At 55.5% G+C, this 12,328-nt stretch overlaps 4 protein-coding genes across 4 annotated transcripts; all 4 read left to right on the top strand.

Annotated features, from left to right (window-relative positions):
* Positions 1–252: 252 nt before the first annotated feature.
* On the top strand, positions 253–3,126 carry NCS57_00721800 (uncharacterized protein; the record flags this gene model as incomplete). Its single annotated transcript, XM_053057074.1, has 3 exons — positions 253–375; positions 517–1,549; positions 1,598–3,126. 3 exons carry the CDS (start codon positions 253–255, stop codon positions 3,124–3,126), a joined length of 2,685 nt encoding a protein of 894 aa, XP_052913269.1.
* Positions 3,127–4,341: 1,215 nt separating this feature from the next.
* Positions 4,342–7,976, top strand: NCS57_00721900 (RanBD1 domain-containing protein; the record flags this gene model as incomplete). The annotated part of the gene is made up of 2 exons (XM_053057075.1): positions 4,342–7,393; positions 7,447–7,976. The coding sequence occupies 2 exons, from the start codon at positions 4,342–4,344 to the stop codon at positions 7,974–7,976; spliced, it is 3,582 nt and encodes a 1,193-aa protein (XP_052913270.1).
* Positions 7,977–8,693: 717 nt separating this feature from the next.
* On the top strand, positions 8,694–10,469 carry NCS57_00722000 (Tubulin gamma chain; the record flags this gene model as incomplete). The annotated part of the gene is made up of 7 exons (XM_053057076.1): positions 8,694–8,701; positions 8,755–8,795; positions 8,914–9,080; positions 9,139–9,321; positions 9,371–9,664; positions 9,722–10,186; positions 10,239–10,469. The coding sequence occupies 7 exons, from the start codon at positions 8,694–8,696 to the stop codon at positions 10,467–10,469; spliced, it is 1,389 nt and encodes a 462-aa protein (XP_052913271.1).
* Positions 10,470–11,180: 711 nt separating this feature from the next.
* On the top strand, positions 11,181–11,438 carry NCS57_00722100 (uncharacterized protein; the record flags this gene model as incomplete). The annotated part of the gene is made up of 1 exon (XM_053057077.1): positions 11,181–11,438. The coding sequence occupies one exon, from the start codon at positions 11,181–11,183 to the stop codon at positions 11,436–11,438; it is 258 nt and encodes an 85-aa protein (XP_052913272.1).
* Positions 11,439–12,328: the final 890 nt, after the last annotated feature.

Here is a 12,328-nt window from a genome sequence, read left to right on the forward strand (position 1 = left end):
TCTTTCCTCTCCGCGAGATATTCCCCGGGAGCATCTCTACGACGGGCGACGGCCGTCCTGTCACCGCCGATTCCTTATCTCGGCCGATAACAGCATCCTCGTCACCGCCCCGAACTAGCAATGTAAGGCTCCACCCGTCAGCATCGTCGTCATCCTCTCCTTCAACATCCTCATCCATCGAGGATCGAGGCGGCGGAATAAACTCATTCTAACATTTTTTCGCGATAGCATCAGCCGGAGCACACTGTCGCCATGGCTACCCATTCGCATTCGACTCTTGACCATGTCATCACCGTCAAGGTGATGTTCGAGGGCATCACTCGACGTACCAAGATGCCTCTTCGGGACATGGTCCCTAGGACCTTCGAGACTAACGTATGTTGACATCTCCATCACGCCTTTCAATTTACTTCACATTGGCTGCATTTTCCATCTACTTCTTCACATATATGGCCTTTTCTCATTAACTGCACGACGCCATCACGAGCAATTGCCTTGAAACTAACTCTCAGCCAGCTCCGAACCTTCCTCCACATTCCTGCCGATCTCGAGGTTACCTTTGAGCGATACTCTGACTCTGCAGGATCCTACGTCCTACTTGAGCCCGGCAACATCCCTATTTATAAGCAGCTTTACCGCGCTGCCAAGGCCAAGTCTAAGCTCAAGATCCGCGTCTCCATCAAGGACCTGTCCAAGACTATCCCCAAGCCCGTCACTGTCGAAGACGAGCCCGAGGCTTTCGCATCCCCCATCGCCCCCAAGATGACCGAGGAGACGCCCAAGGACACCGCTCAGGAGAGCCAAGATGACGAAATCAGCGCCGTTCCCACTCCCACGGCTGAGGCTCCCGCCCCGACTCCAGTCGCGACCACCACACCGCCTGAGGCGACTCTCCCCGTCCGCGTCAGCCCTCTTTCTCGCACCTACAACGCGACTCTCCTCAACGATGCCGCTCGATACATCGGAGAGCGTCGTGACACTCGCCTGGACTTTGAGGCCCGACTTGCCAACTTTATGGAGCGACAGCGACAGCCGACTCGCGCCCCCCGAACTTGCGGCCACAACTTGACCAACCCACATGAGACCCCTTTCAATGTCTCCAAGCCCTGTATTCTCGCCGCCAGCCAGGCTCCCTCCATCTGCCCTGCTACTGGCGCTACCTTTGCCGTCTGCTGCAACAGCTGTGAGCTGACCATCCCTGATGTTCACTACCACTGCTCCACCTGCGACGACGGAGACTTTGACCTCTGCCAATCCTGCATCGACCAGGGAATCACCTGCCACGGCAAGGACCACTGGCTGATCAAGCGCACAACTGTCAACGGCCAGCTCGTGCAGAGCACCACCGAGACCATCGCCCCCAAGCCGAAGCCCGAGGTCAAGGTCGAGACCACCATTGAGACCAAGGTCGAGCCTAAGGTCGAGCCTAAGGTTGAACCCAAGATTGAGCCCAAGGATGAGGTTCCCTCTATTCACCCCATGTTCGAGCCTCTGACTGCTCGATGGGCCAGCCTCGGCGTCATGCGAACTTGCAACTGCTGTGTTCGAGGTATGTATAAGTTCAGCGCTCATTGCCGGCAGGAACTAACCATCCTAGAATTCCCCGAGGCCGAGTTCCTTCACTGCACCATCTGTGAAGACTTTGACCTGTGCCAGACATGCTTCGGCAAGGACGCTCATGGTCACCATCCCAAGCACGGCTTTGTCCCTGCTGTCAAGGACACCAAGATGCCTGACCACATCACTTCCAAGATGAAGCCTGGCCGCAACAACTTCCACCACGCTATCTGTGATGGCTGTGACAAGTACATTTCTGGTGTCCGCCACAAGTGCCTGGACTGCCCCGACTGGGACTTCTGCTCCACTTGCATGATGTCTTCCAAGATCACTCACCACGGCCACCGATTTGTGCCAATCTATGAGCAGCTCACTGACGTTCGGGTCCGAACTCCCCCTGCCGTCCATATTGGCATCTGCTGTGATGGCCCTCTCTGCTGCGAGAGCGAGGCCTACCCCAACTACATTCGCGGTACCCGCTACAAGTGCGCTATCTGCAGCGACCTGGACTTCTGCGCCAACTGCGAGGCTAGCCCTATGAACACTCACAATAAGACTCACCCCTTGATTAAGTTCAAGACTCCTGTCCGCCACGTCAGCGTTACCACTACTGGTGAGCACCAGAATGGCGAGCAAATGCGTGAGATGGGTGACCGCATTCCCACCCCCAAGGCCCCTGAGCCTGTGCCCACGACCCGAAGCAACTCTATTCCCGTCCGCACCATCGTTGACGTTAAGCCAACTGAGCCCGCCCCTGTTGAGGTCGTTGCCAAGGCTCCCGAGCCCGTGGTCAAGGCTGAGGATGAGAAGAAGCGCGAGGCTTCCATCCCTGTTCCAGCTCCCCTGGAGGAGCTGAAGGCTGTCTTCGTCCGTGACACTATTCAGGACGGCACTATCCTCCCTCCCAACCATGTTTTCGAGCAGACCTGGACCATGCGCAATGAGGGCAAGGAGACCTGGCCTGCTGGCTGCAGCGTTAGGTTCGTCGGTGGTGACTACATGGGCCATGTCGACTCCAACCACCCTGCTGGTGTCTCCGAGCTCCTCTCTGCCTCCGAGTCTACTGTCTGCTACGCTCCCCTCGCCCCCGGCCAGGAGTTCCCCTTCACAGTGCTGCTCCGCACTCCTGCTCGCCCTGGCAAGGTCATCTCGTACTGGCGTCTGACCAACCCCGAAGGCGAGAGATTCGGCCACCGTCTCTGGTGCGATGTCAATGTCCGCATGGTCAAGAAGGAGGTCAAGCCTGAGCCTAAGCCCGAGCCTGTGCCTGAGCCTGAAGTCAAGGAGTCGACCCCAGTCGAGGAGCCCCAGCAGGAGGAGGAGGAGAGCCAGGCTTCGAGCCAGATGATCTTCCCCAAGCTCGAGAAGGAGTCACCCGTGGCCAGCATGCACGAGGCTGCTGAGCCCGCTCCCGTCGTTGAGGAGCCGGAGACCAAGGAGGTTGAAAGTGCCGAAGATGACTGGGACTACTCCGACGATGGCTTCATGACAGACGAGGAGTACGACATTCTGGATGCCTCAGATGAGGAATATCTGGAAGAACAAAAGAAGAAGCTCGCTACCAAGTAAGCGATCGCGCTGTTGTTAATTTTTTAAGCTGGGATATGGGTCTTGGATTTTGATTTGCTTGCGATGATCATCTCGTGTGTCGTCTCCCCCTCTTTTGCTCTGTTGTACTATTTCTTCTGTCTTCTCCTCGTCAAGGTTGGCGAATCTTACGACAATCTTGCACAAGCTGGCCGGAAAACAGTTGCCGCCAGGTATTACAGATTTCAAGTCGTATCTTGTTCCGTGAGGGGAGCCCACGCTCTTTAGTTAGGACTGACCGATAAGGATGCAAAAAATGGAACTTGCTCTTTTACTGTCATATCGTGTGCCTTGCTGATGATGTGTGTGATGTTTTTGATGGTGACTTTTGGCTTGGAGGTGGCAATGCTCTTTGTGTGCCGGGGTCTTGATGCCCAAGCCCCAACGACAGGCATCCAGATGTGGGTGGATGGATGCATGCAGCTGATGCAGCAAGTACCAAGGTCGATGGACCTCAAGTCTTTACGCAGGGCGATGCTCGTTGGGTCCGAAATGATTGGCGTGAATGACCCGTGTAGTGAATCCGTGCTTGTACGAGGGATCCAGAGGATTCCAGGTACACACCAACTGAACAGGAATCATAATCCGTACTTGCATCCAAGATGACTGGAGGTGGACTGAGCGCGCGAGGGTGAATAGAGCGAGGAGAGGTGGTGACAAAGAGACGCCAAGTCACGAGACCTGCACGCATTCCGCAAGACCGGCGTTGCTCTTTTTGGCCTTGGTCTTGGTGCCTGAGGAGTCAGGTCCGCCTTTATTACCTTGGTGACGGCAGGTCCGCCCACAGAGGGTGAAGAGGACCCGCCTTTATTTTTTTTCTGAAAGAAAGAAAGCCTTTGCTCTCAGCAGGCAGTGCCCAGCAGCGTCGCTCGCACACCCAAAACACCACCCACCTTCGCCCTCGTGCAACTCGCCTTCTCGTGCCGTTTCCCAGGGCGACCTCGGGCCAAATGCGATTGCGCTGCCATCAAAGCCGCATCGCCAAACTTCAAGGACAGCTTGTGTAAGCTCCTTGTCCATTGTTCCAGATCGAATACTCGCTTCCGCCCGTTCCCTTTGGGCCCGCCCCTTTCGTCTGCGAGCCACCTCACGCCCATCGAGCTCAAAACGCGCGACGTCGAGTTCGATATTTCTTTCATCACCACCCTACCAACACACTCACCCGCTTAATATCTCCCCCATCTACAGTCGCGCGAGATGGTCACCTTTTCACTCCCTGGCGACGGCGACGCCGCTGATGCCGGCAGGAGCACACCTCGTCCGCGTCCTGCTCTGCCTTTCGCAAAGCGCGCCTACGTCTCGACCCCATACAAGACCAGCCGCCTCAGTGGTACTCCCCAATCGTCGCGGAGGCTGTTGACGACTCGCGATGAGGTTCCATCCAGCAGTCTGAGCAAGAGCTCGATTGCCACCGCCCGCAACATCTTCCGGGTCTCTGCCGTCGCCGATACACCCCCGGTGGCGCCCTTCTCCCCCAGCCTACCTCAGAGCACCATGAAGAAGGTGTTTGCCCCTGGCGCTACTCCCGAGCCGAGTCGGACGTTCCGAGAGTCGACCGCACAGGTTACGCCGCGGGGCATGGCGTCAAAGGCCACGTCCAAGGAGCTGTTCACCATGCGCATCGAGGATCCTGATCCGGAGCTCTCTGGTGAGGCCCTCACCAAGAAGATCCCCAAGGATTGGAACTCGAAGGGATCCATCTACGCTGACCAGTTCCTCTCTCACCTCTGCCCTCCAGACTTTGATGACGAGCAGCGGCGGCAATTCTTCTGCATCCTCGACCTTCGACGGCTCAAATATGCGGCGAACGAAATCTTTTCCAAGAAGGATTGGAAGTTGAACGTCATCAACTTTGCAAAGGAGTTTGAAAAGAGCCGGAGTATCATTCTGCTGCGGTACGGTCTGTACGAGTTTCAGAACGTCAAGCCATCCAAGGATGTTCTCAAGAGGTGGCGTCGAGAGCATGGTCTCCCTGAGCCTGAGGAGGAGGATGCTGAGCCCACTCCTACCAAACCCACGGCCTCGAAGAAGCGCAAGGCCGACGATGATCTTTCCAAGGATACCGTCTCGAACGGCATCTCGACCACCAACAAACGACGCGCTCCCGAGCAGGAGGAGACACCTGTGGAGGCACCCGTTGAGGTAACTACTCCTGCGTCTGTTCTTGGCAAGAACAAGCGCAGGGTTTCAGTGAGCGACGAGGCCGAGAGCCAGCCTTCCAAGATGCAAAAGGGCCAGGCCTCTATGGCCAAGTCGTTGTTTGAGAAGATCGCAAACAAGTCGTCTACGCCCGTCGGTTCCCCTCTGAAGCCCTCCACTAAGCCCGCCGATGAGGCCGGCAGCGCCAAGCCGAACCCATTCGCTTTCAACAAGCCCACCAGCGGCGGATCTGCACTTGCCCGCAGTGTATTCCAGCAGAATCTCAAGCCAAGCAATGCTGCGGCTGGTGGCAACATTTTTGGTTATCTTTCTGATGCAAGCTCGGCCAAGAACAGTGGTGTCGACGCCGATGCCGAGAGCGAGGCCGACTCAGATGCTGAGGAGGACAGCCAGGCGACAGGACAGAGTGACGAGCCCAGTGCTGCTGCCAGTGGCACTGAAACTGCTTCACAGGTCGGCACTGGTCTTTTCGCCCCGCAGGCTCCTACCAGTGGTGCTGTGGCCGATACCAGTGCCCCTGGAACTCGGGAGAGCACTCCTGGACGAAGCCTGTTCGATCGAGTCACAAAGGGCAGCGACGGTCAGCCTGTGCGCGTAGAGGACAAGGTTGAAACTGAAGCGCCTGAGCAGCCTGCGACCAAGCCTGCTGACCAGACCTGGAATCCCACCACCACCCCTATCAAGTTTGCTCCATCCGCTACCACCGGCCAGGCTGGCTCTCTCTTCGGCAAGACTGCATCGGCGCCGACAAGCTCCCTGTTCGCTCCCAAGACCACTACCACTTCCAACATCTTTGGTGCCCCCAAGCAGGACAAGCCTGCTGAGAAGGAGTCAACACCAGTCTCTGAACAAGCTGACAAGACGGGAGGTGAATCTGACAAGGAGAATGACCAGGCCCCCAAGAAGCCCTTGTTCGAGGTTAAGGCCCCGACTGCTCAGCCGAGCTTTGGATCATCTCTCTTCACCCCCAAGCCAGCTACTGAGACACCTAAGGAGGCTGAGCCTACCAAGCCTGCTTCCAGCTTGTTTGGAGCGAAGCTCGACGACAAGCCTAGCACTCCTTCCACAACTAACTTGTTTGGTTCTGTTAGCAAGCCCGCGGAATCCAGTGGGCCTGTGATGCAGTCGTCGACGCTCTTTGGTGCCAAGCCTGCCGAGGGTGACAAGTCCTCTACGGCTCCGAAGACTTCGCTCTTTGGCGGCGAGTCAACCACCCCGGCATCATCCCTGTTTGGCGTCAAGCCGACAGCAAATGCCACCAACCTGTTTGAAAATGCATCAACTACACCTGCTGCGAAGCCCCTATTCGGTGCTCCCAGCGCCAGTAGTGACGCATCGACCGCGCCCAAGACTGATGCTCCTGCTGCTGACAAGCCTGCTGCAGCCCCTATCTTCAGCTTTGGCGCCAAGCCCAATGGCACTTCGGAGCCTGCGAAGCCTCTTTTCGGCACACCCAAGTCGCCGGCTTCGTCTGGAGCGCCCATGTTTGGTGGTAGTCCCATGAAGCAGGACGCCCCGTCACCAGCCAAGAAGGCCTTCAATGGTGGCAGCACTGGAGCGTCCGCCGCTCCCATCTTCAGCTTTGGCAGTGCTTCGGCCACGCCTGCTGCTCCCATCTTTGGCGGTGCTTCGGGCACCACCAACGGTGCCAACACAAGCTTCGGCGCTGCCAGCTCAACGAGCAATTCGGGATCCGGAGGCTTTTCTTTCCAGTCTGGAAACTCGGGATCTTCCTTCAACAACCCTTTCGCTTCGGGTAACAATGGAGGCAGCTCTGGTTCCGCTCCAACCTCGACATCTGGAGGCATGTTCAACTTTGGAAGCACTTCAGCCGCGCCGAGTGGCTCCAGCCCATTCCAGTTTGGAAGTACAGGTGGCAGCACAGCGGCACCGACGTTTGGCGCCAACCAGAGCAGCAACAACAACGCTCCTTCTTTTGGAAGCGCATCAGGATCTACTGGAGCGCCGGCGTTCAGCTTCTCGGGAGCCTCCCCGGCACAGAACTCGACGCCAACCTTTGGTTCCAACCAAGCTGCTCCGGCCTTTGGCAACCTCCAACCGCCAGCTGGTGGATCTACCACCGGGACCAGTAAGTCTCCTTTTCCACGTCGGAAAATCCTCCCACTAAAGCGACGGGTGTAGACACACCGTTCAGTCTTGGGGGAGGCTCTAGCCTGGCCACAACACCAGCTGGCGGGACCCCGGAACCATCCACCCAGGCTGAAGGAGCGGCGGCGGCCGGCGACGAGGGCGAAAAGCATGAGCAGGTGAACCTGACGGAGGGTCTTGAGAAGGATGAGGACGTGTTGCACGATGTACGAGCCAAGGTGTTGAAGTTTGTGCCGGCCGGTGAGAAGTCGGAGGAGAAGAAGTCCAAGTCTCAGAGCCCGTGGTCAACGCAGGGTGTGGGAGCTCTGCGGCTACTGAAGCACAAAGAGACAAGCGCGGTGCGACTGCTCCTGCGGGCGGAGCCACGAGGACACATTGCGCTGAACCGAGCTGTCCTACCAGACATGTCGTACAAGGCAGACAAGAAGTATGTCAAGATCACGACATCGAACGAGAAGGGCGACGGGCTCGAGACTTGGATGATCCAGGTCAAGACGGCAGACTTGGCCAAGGAGTTGGCGGCTGCCATGGAAAAGCACAAGGAGTTGAACAAGAAAAAGTAATGCGGAGGAAAACAGGAGTATACTAGAAGCACAATACGGGTGCCAGCATAGAAAGGTAAGGTTCTTTTTTGGAGCAGCATGCATTGCGGGCGTTGCGAAGGGATTCGAGGTTCTTGTCTTCCATCTTCAGCGGAGGGGAGGCCAAGGCGAGACATTTGATGGGAGATGTTATTTTCCCAGCAGGCAAAGAAAGATTGACTTTGACTTGTATGAAATACAAAAGTTGCGTTTCATAAGCAACCAAGCAAGCATTCATTGGAGGGGGTCACAGTAACAGAGACCCCTGTTGTTTTGTTTTATCAAGTACCGAGTGATGGTATGCCATCTCGTCTTAGCAGAGACTGGTATAGGAAGGGTTGTTGTGTAAGATGGGACAGTGGAGACGAGGCATCTGCTGAGTGGGTGAGTGTATCAATAGTTGTAGGGGGAACTACATGTACTGCATGTGCAAATCCAATTTCATTTGTAACAATACCTAGTCTATTATATGTATTGTAATAGTGATGTTAAACGTCTATCGCCTATACTGAAGTGATGTTTGGTGTTGAATTGTTTGTGAAACGCGGGGGCGGGGATCAGCAGAGCTTGGGCATGGAAGGTGCGGCACGCGTCGCGTAAGAAAGACCATGAGCTACTGTACCAAACAAGCAAGGCTGAGCTGTCGCAGAAAAGATTCCACTTAAAACATCAACCTTGATCACTCCCTGACAAGACAAGATGCCCAGGTAAAGCAACCGCTAATTCAAGCCGAGAGGCAGCAGCTGACAGTCTACTCCAGGGAAATCATCACAATCCAAGCCGGGCAGTGCGGCAACAGCAGTCAGTTCCTCTCCCCCACCAGCCCGTTCGTTCACCGCACCGCACCGCACACGATAATGCCCCCGACGCTGCGCACTCTGACGGCATGATCACTCGCTAACTCTTGTTGCCGCCATAGTCGGAAGCCAGTTCTGGCAGCAACTCTGTCAGGAACACGGCATCAGCCAAGACGGAAACCTCGAAGATTTTGCGACCGAGGGCGGCGACCGCAAAGATGTCTTCTACTACCAGAGCGACGACACGCGATACATCCCCCGAGCCATCTTGATTGATCTGGAACCGAGGGTACGTGCGATGAAACGAGATTCGACGGACGACATCATATGCTAAGACGCTTGGGCAGGTCCTCAACGGAATCCAGACGGGGCCTTACAGGAACATCTACAACCCCGAGAACTTTTACGTGGGAAAGGATGGCATGGGTGCGGCCAACAACTGGGGTGACGGTTACCAGAGCGGCGAGGCGGTGTATGAAGACATTATGGAGATGATTGACCGGGAAGCTGATGGCAGTGACTCCCTCGAGGTGAGCGCTATCGAGTTGCCGTGGATAGACCACTTGCTGACTCTTGCAGGGCTTCATGATGCTTCACTCCATTGCTGGTGGTACTGGCTCCGGTCTCGGCTCGTTCCTCCTTGAGAAACTCAACGACCGCTTTCCCAAGAAGATTATCCAGACCTACTCGGTCTTTCCTGACACGACCAACGCCGGCGATGTCGTCGTCCATCCCTACAACAGTGTTCTCTCCATGAGACGGTTGACGCAGCACGCCGACTCGGTTGTCGTGCTTGACAATGGTGCGCTGTCGCACATTGCCGCTGACAGGCTGCATGTTCAAGAGCCATCTTTCCAGCAGACGAACCAGCTAGTAAGACCAGCCCAGACCACATGAACCATGGGATAAGGGGTACTAACTGTCCCACAGGTTGCCACTGTCATGTCGGCCAGCACAACGACTCTACGATACCCCGGCTACATGCACAACGATCTCGTCAGCATCCTCGCCTCTCTCATCCCAACTCCCAGATGTCACTTCCTCATGACAGCATACACGCCCTTCACCGGCGACCAGGTCGAGCAAGCCAAGACGGTGCGCAAGACGACGGTGCTGGACGTGATGCGACGCCTGCTCCAGCCCAAGAACCGCATGGTGTCAACAGTTCCCGGAAAGAAGAGCTGCTACATCTCGATCCTGAACGTGATCCAAGGCGAGGTTGACCCTACTGATGTCCACAAGAGTCTGCTACGTATCCGGGAGCGACGTCTCGCTACATTCATCCCTTGGGGTCCTGCAAGTATCCAAGTGGCTCTGACGAAGCGGAGTCCTTATATCCCCATGAGCCATCGTGTGAGCGGCCTGATGCTGGCCAACCACACAAGTATTGCAACTGTAAGTTTGAGTTTTGCTACGTGATGTTACACCGTTCTAACAACACAATTAGCTCTTCAAGAGGATTCTGAGACAGTACGATGGTATGCGGAAGCGCAACGCCTTCATGGAAGGGTACAAGAAGACAGCCCCCTTTGCCGAGAATCTCAACGAGTTTGACGAGGCACGACAAGTAGTTGCAGACCTGATTGGAGAGTACGAAGCCGCCGAAGATGCCGACTACCTCAACCCAGATGCAGGAGAAAAGGCTACGTCGGCCGAGACGGATCGACGAGTAGGCTAGGGGGTTAAAAGACTGAAAGGCATAGGTTGAGGAAGTGGGGATAAGTAGAGCCGCGCAACAAACGTCAAAGCGGGTTCGATGTTGATATTGTCGGACATTTTCCTTGCGAGCACGGGGCGTTTTGGGCGACGGATTGGCATTGGCATTGGCATTGGCTTTTGAGACATGATAGAGGAAACGAATCCTTGCTGTAGCTACTGCACTGCTCCCCCTGGTTTGGACTAGGACTGTGGGTATATTCATCATAGTACCTTGTCTCCAACCTCGTTTTCTTGGTCGTGTCTGCTTTGACTCCTGCCATGTGTCGATCCTGGACTTGCGTGGCCCAGAAGCCGTCAGAATCTTCCATCTCTCGTTAGAGGAGGTAATGATGTTGTAACGGTGGAGAAGGGCCGGAGCTTTAGGGGCGAGTTGAGGTTCCGGTGACGTCACTGACGTCAGCGATGATGTTGAGGATCGCGATTGCAGTTTCGTCAGGGGGCTTCCTAGATGTCCTGAGGTTGCTGTGGGTTGAATATTAAAAGGGCTGTTGAACGTGGTTGAGCTGTTGTCAGATAACATCGACTTCACCTTCAACCTCAAGCCACAACAACCACAACTACAATTGCATACTTTGCAACTCAACCAACTTTCCACAACCACAGCAAGTTTTGCCCTTCAATTCTACCAAAAGGACTCTAGTTCTGACAGACTCTCTCCAGGAACGTCATCATGTCTCAATCCAAGGACCAAAAGATCGCCAACACGCAGGCCAACCTCCCCCTCCCCGAGCAGCCCCCCACAGCCTCGGACTGGCAATCCGCCGATGCCCGGACCGTCAACGTCGGCGCGGGAGGGGAGCACGCCAGGGTCGGAACCGACGCCGCTGCACGGGGTGGTCTGCGGGAGCCGGCTACCCAGGGTGAGGGTATGGATATGAGCTCTATTGGACGGGAGGGTGTCGAGAAGAGGGAGGAGTCGCAGCGGTAGAGTTGGACTTGTATAGTATAATGAATGAAATGATATGAACTTGACTTGAATGTGTCTATGGCTTTGTGATGTCGGGTTATAGTGCAGGCGTTGTCATGTCAAGTACCTAGGTTAATTACCCTCACAAGAGTTGGAATTCAAGTCTCAACATTGGCGCCAAGTCACTCAGCTTGTAATTGTGTCTTTTTGGTCCATGCCGATTATTCTCTCGGCCATGCTAGGTCTTCCCGTTGCTCTACCTAGTTGTTATATGTCCCAGCGGGCCACGATAGTTTCATTCGGATGTGACACCTCATGTCCAAGTTGTCTGCTGGGGGTCGGGCTTGTCTTGAACCACTTATACATAGGCTTGGCTTTCCCTTGTCACTACTGGGGGGGAACATTTCGTCCTGGAGGCTGTATCCTTGGGCGGTTCTCAAAGCCTTGGAGGGCAGATGTGGCTGCATGGCCGAATCCATTGTCCTCGCAGTACCTTCACATGCCTCGTCGGCATGTGTTTGTTCTCTTCGGGATACTACGTTGGCTTGGTGTAAGTTGTATTCACAGCACACTTCGGTCCAACTATGATGGTCAATATGAACAGGGAACTCCAGTCTCCCTTGGTCATTTACGCATTTGTTGGCAAGACGCCCTCGTTGGTCAGCCCGCTGTTGGTGAGCATCTCATGAGCATGGTCAACAACCATCTCTTCAAACACAGTATCTTCCTTGTTGCCGTCTTCCCCCCATATCTGCAGTATCGGCAGGGCTGGATCAATGGTGGTTTCCCTATTGGGCATCTAGTAGTGAGTCTGCCAACAGAAACATGCCTGGGGTGCATATCAACCCGTGTCATTCTCCTCGCTCACCAGGGTTCCCGATGACTTCGGTACCGAGAATCAATAAGGGCCC

Source organism: Fusarium keratoplasticum, chromosome 5 (assembly GCF_025433545.1).
Source record: "Fusarium keratoplasticum isolate Fu6.1 chromosome 5, whole genome shotgun sequence".
Lineage (NCBI taxonomy): Eukaryota > Fungi > Ascomycota > Sordariomycetes > Hypocreales > Nectriaceae > Fusarium > Fusarium keratoplasticum.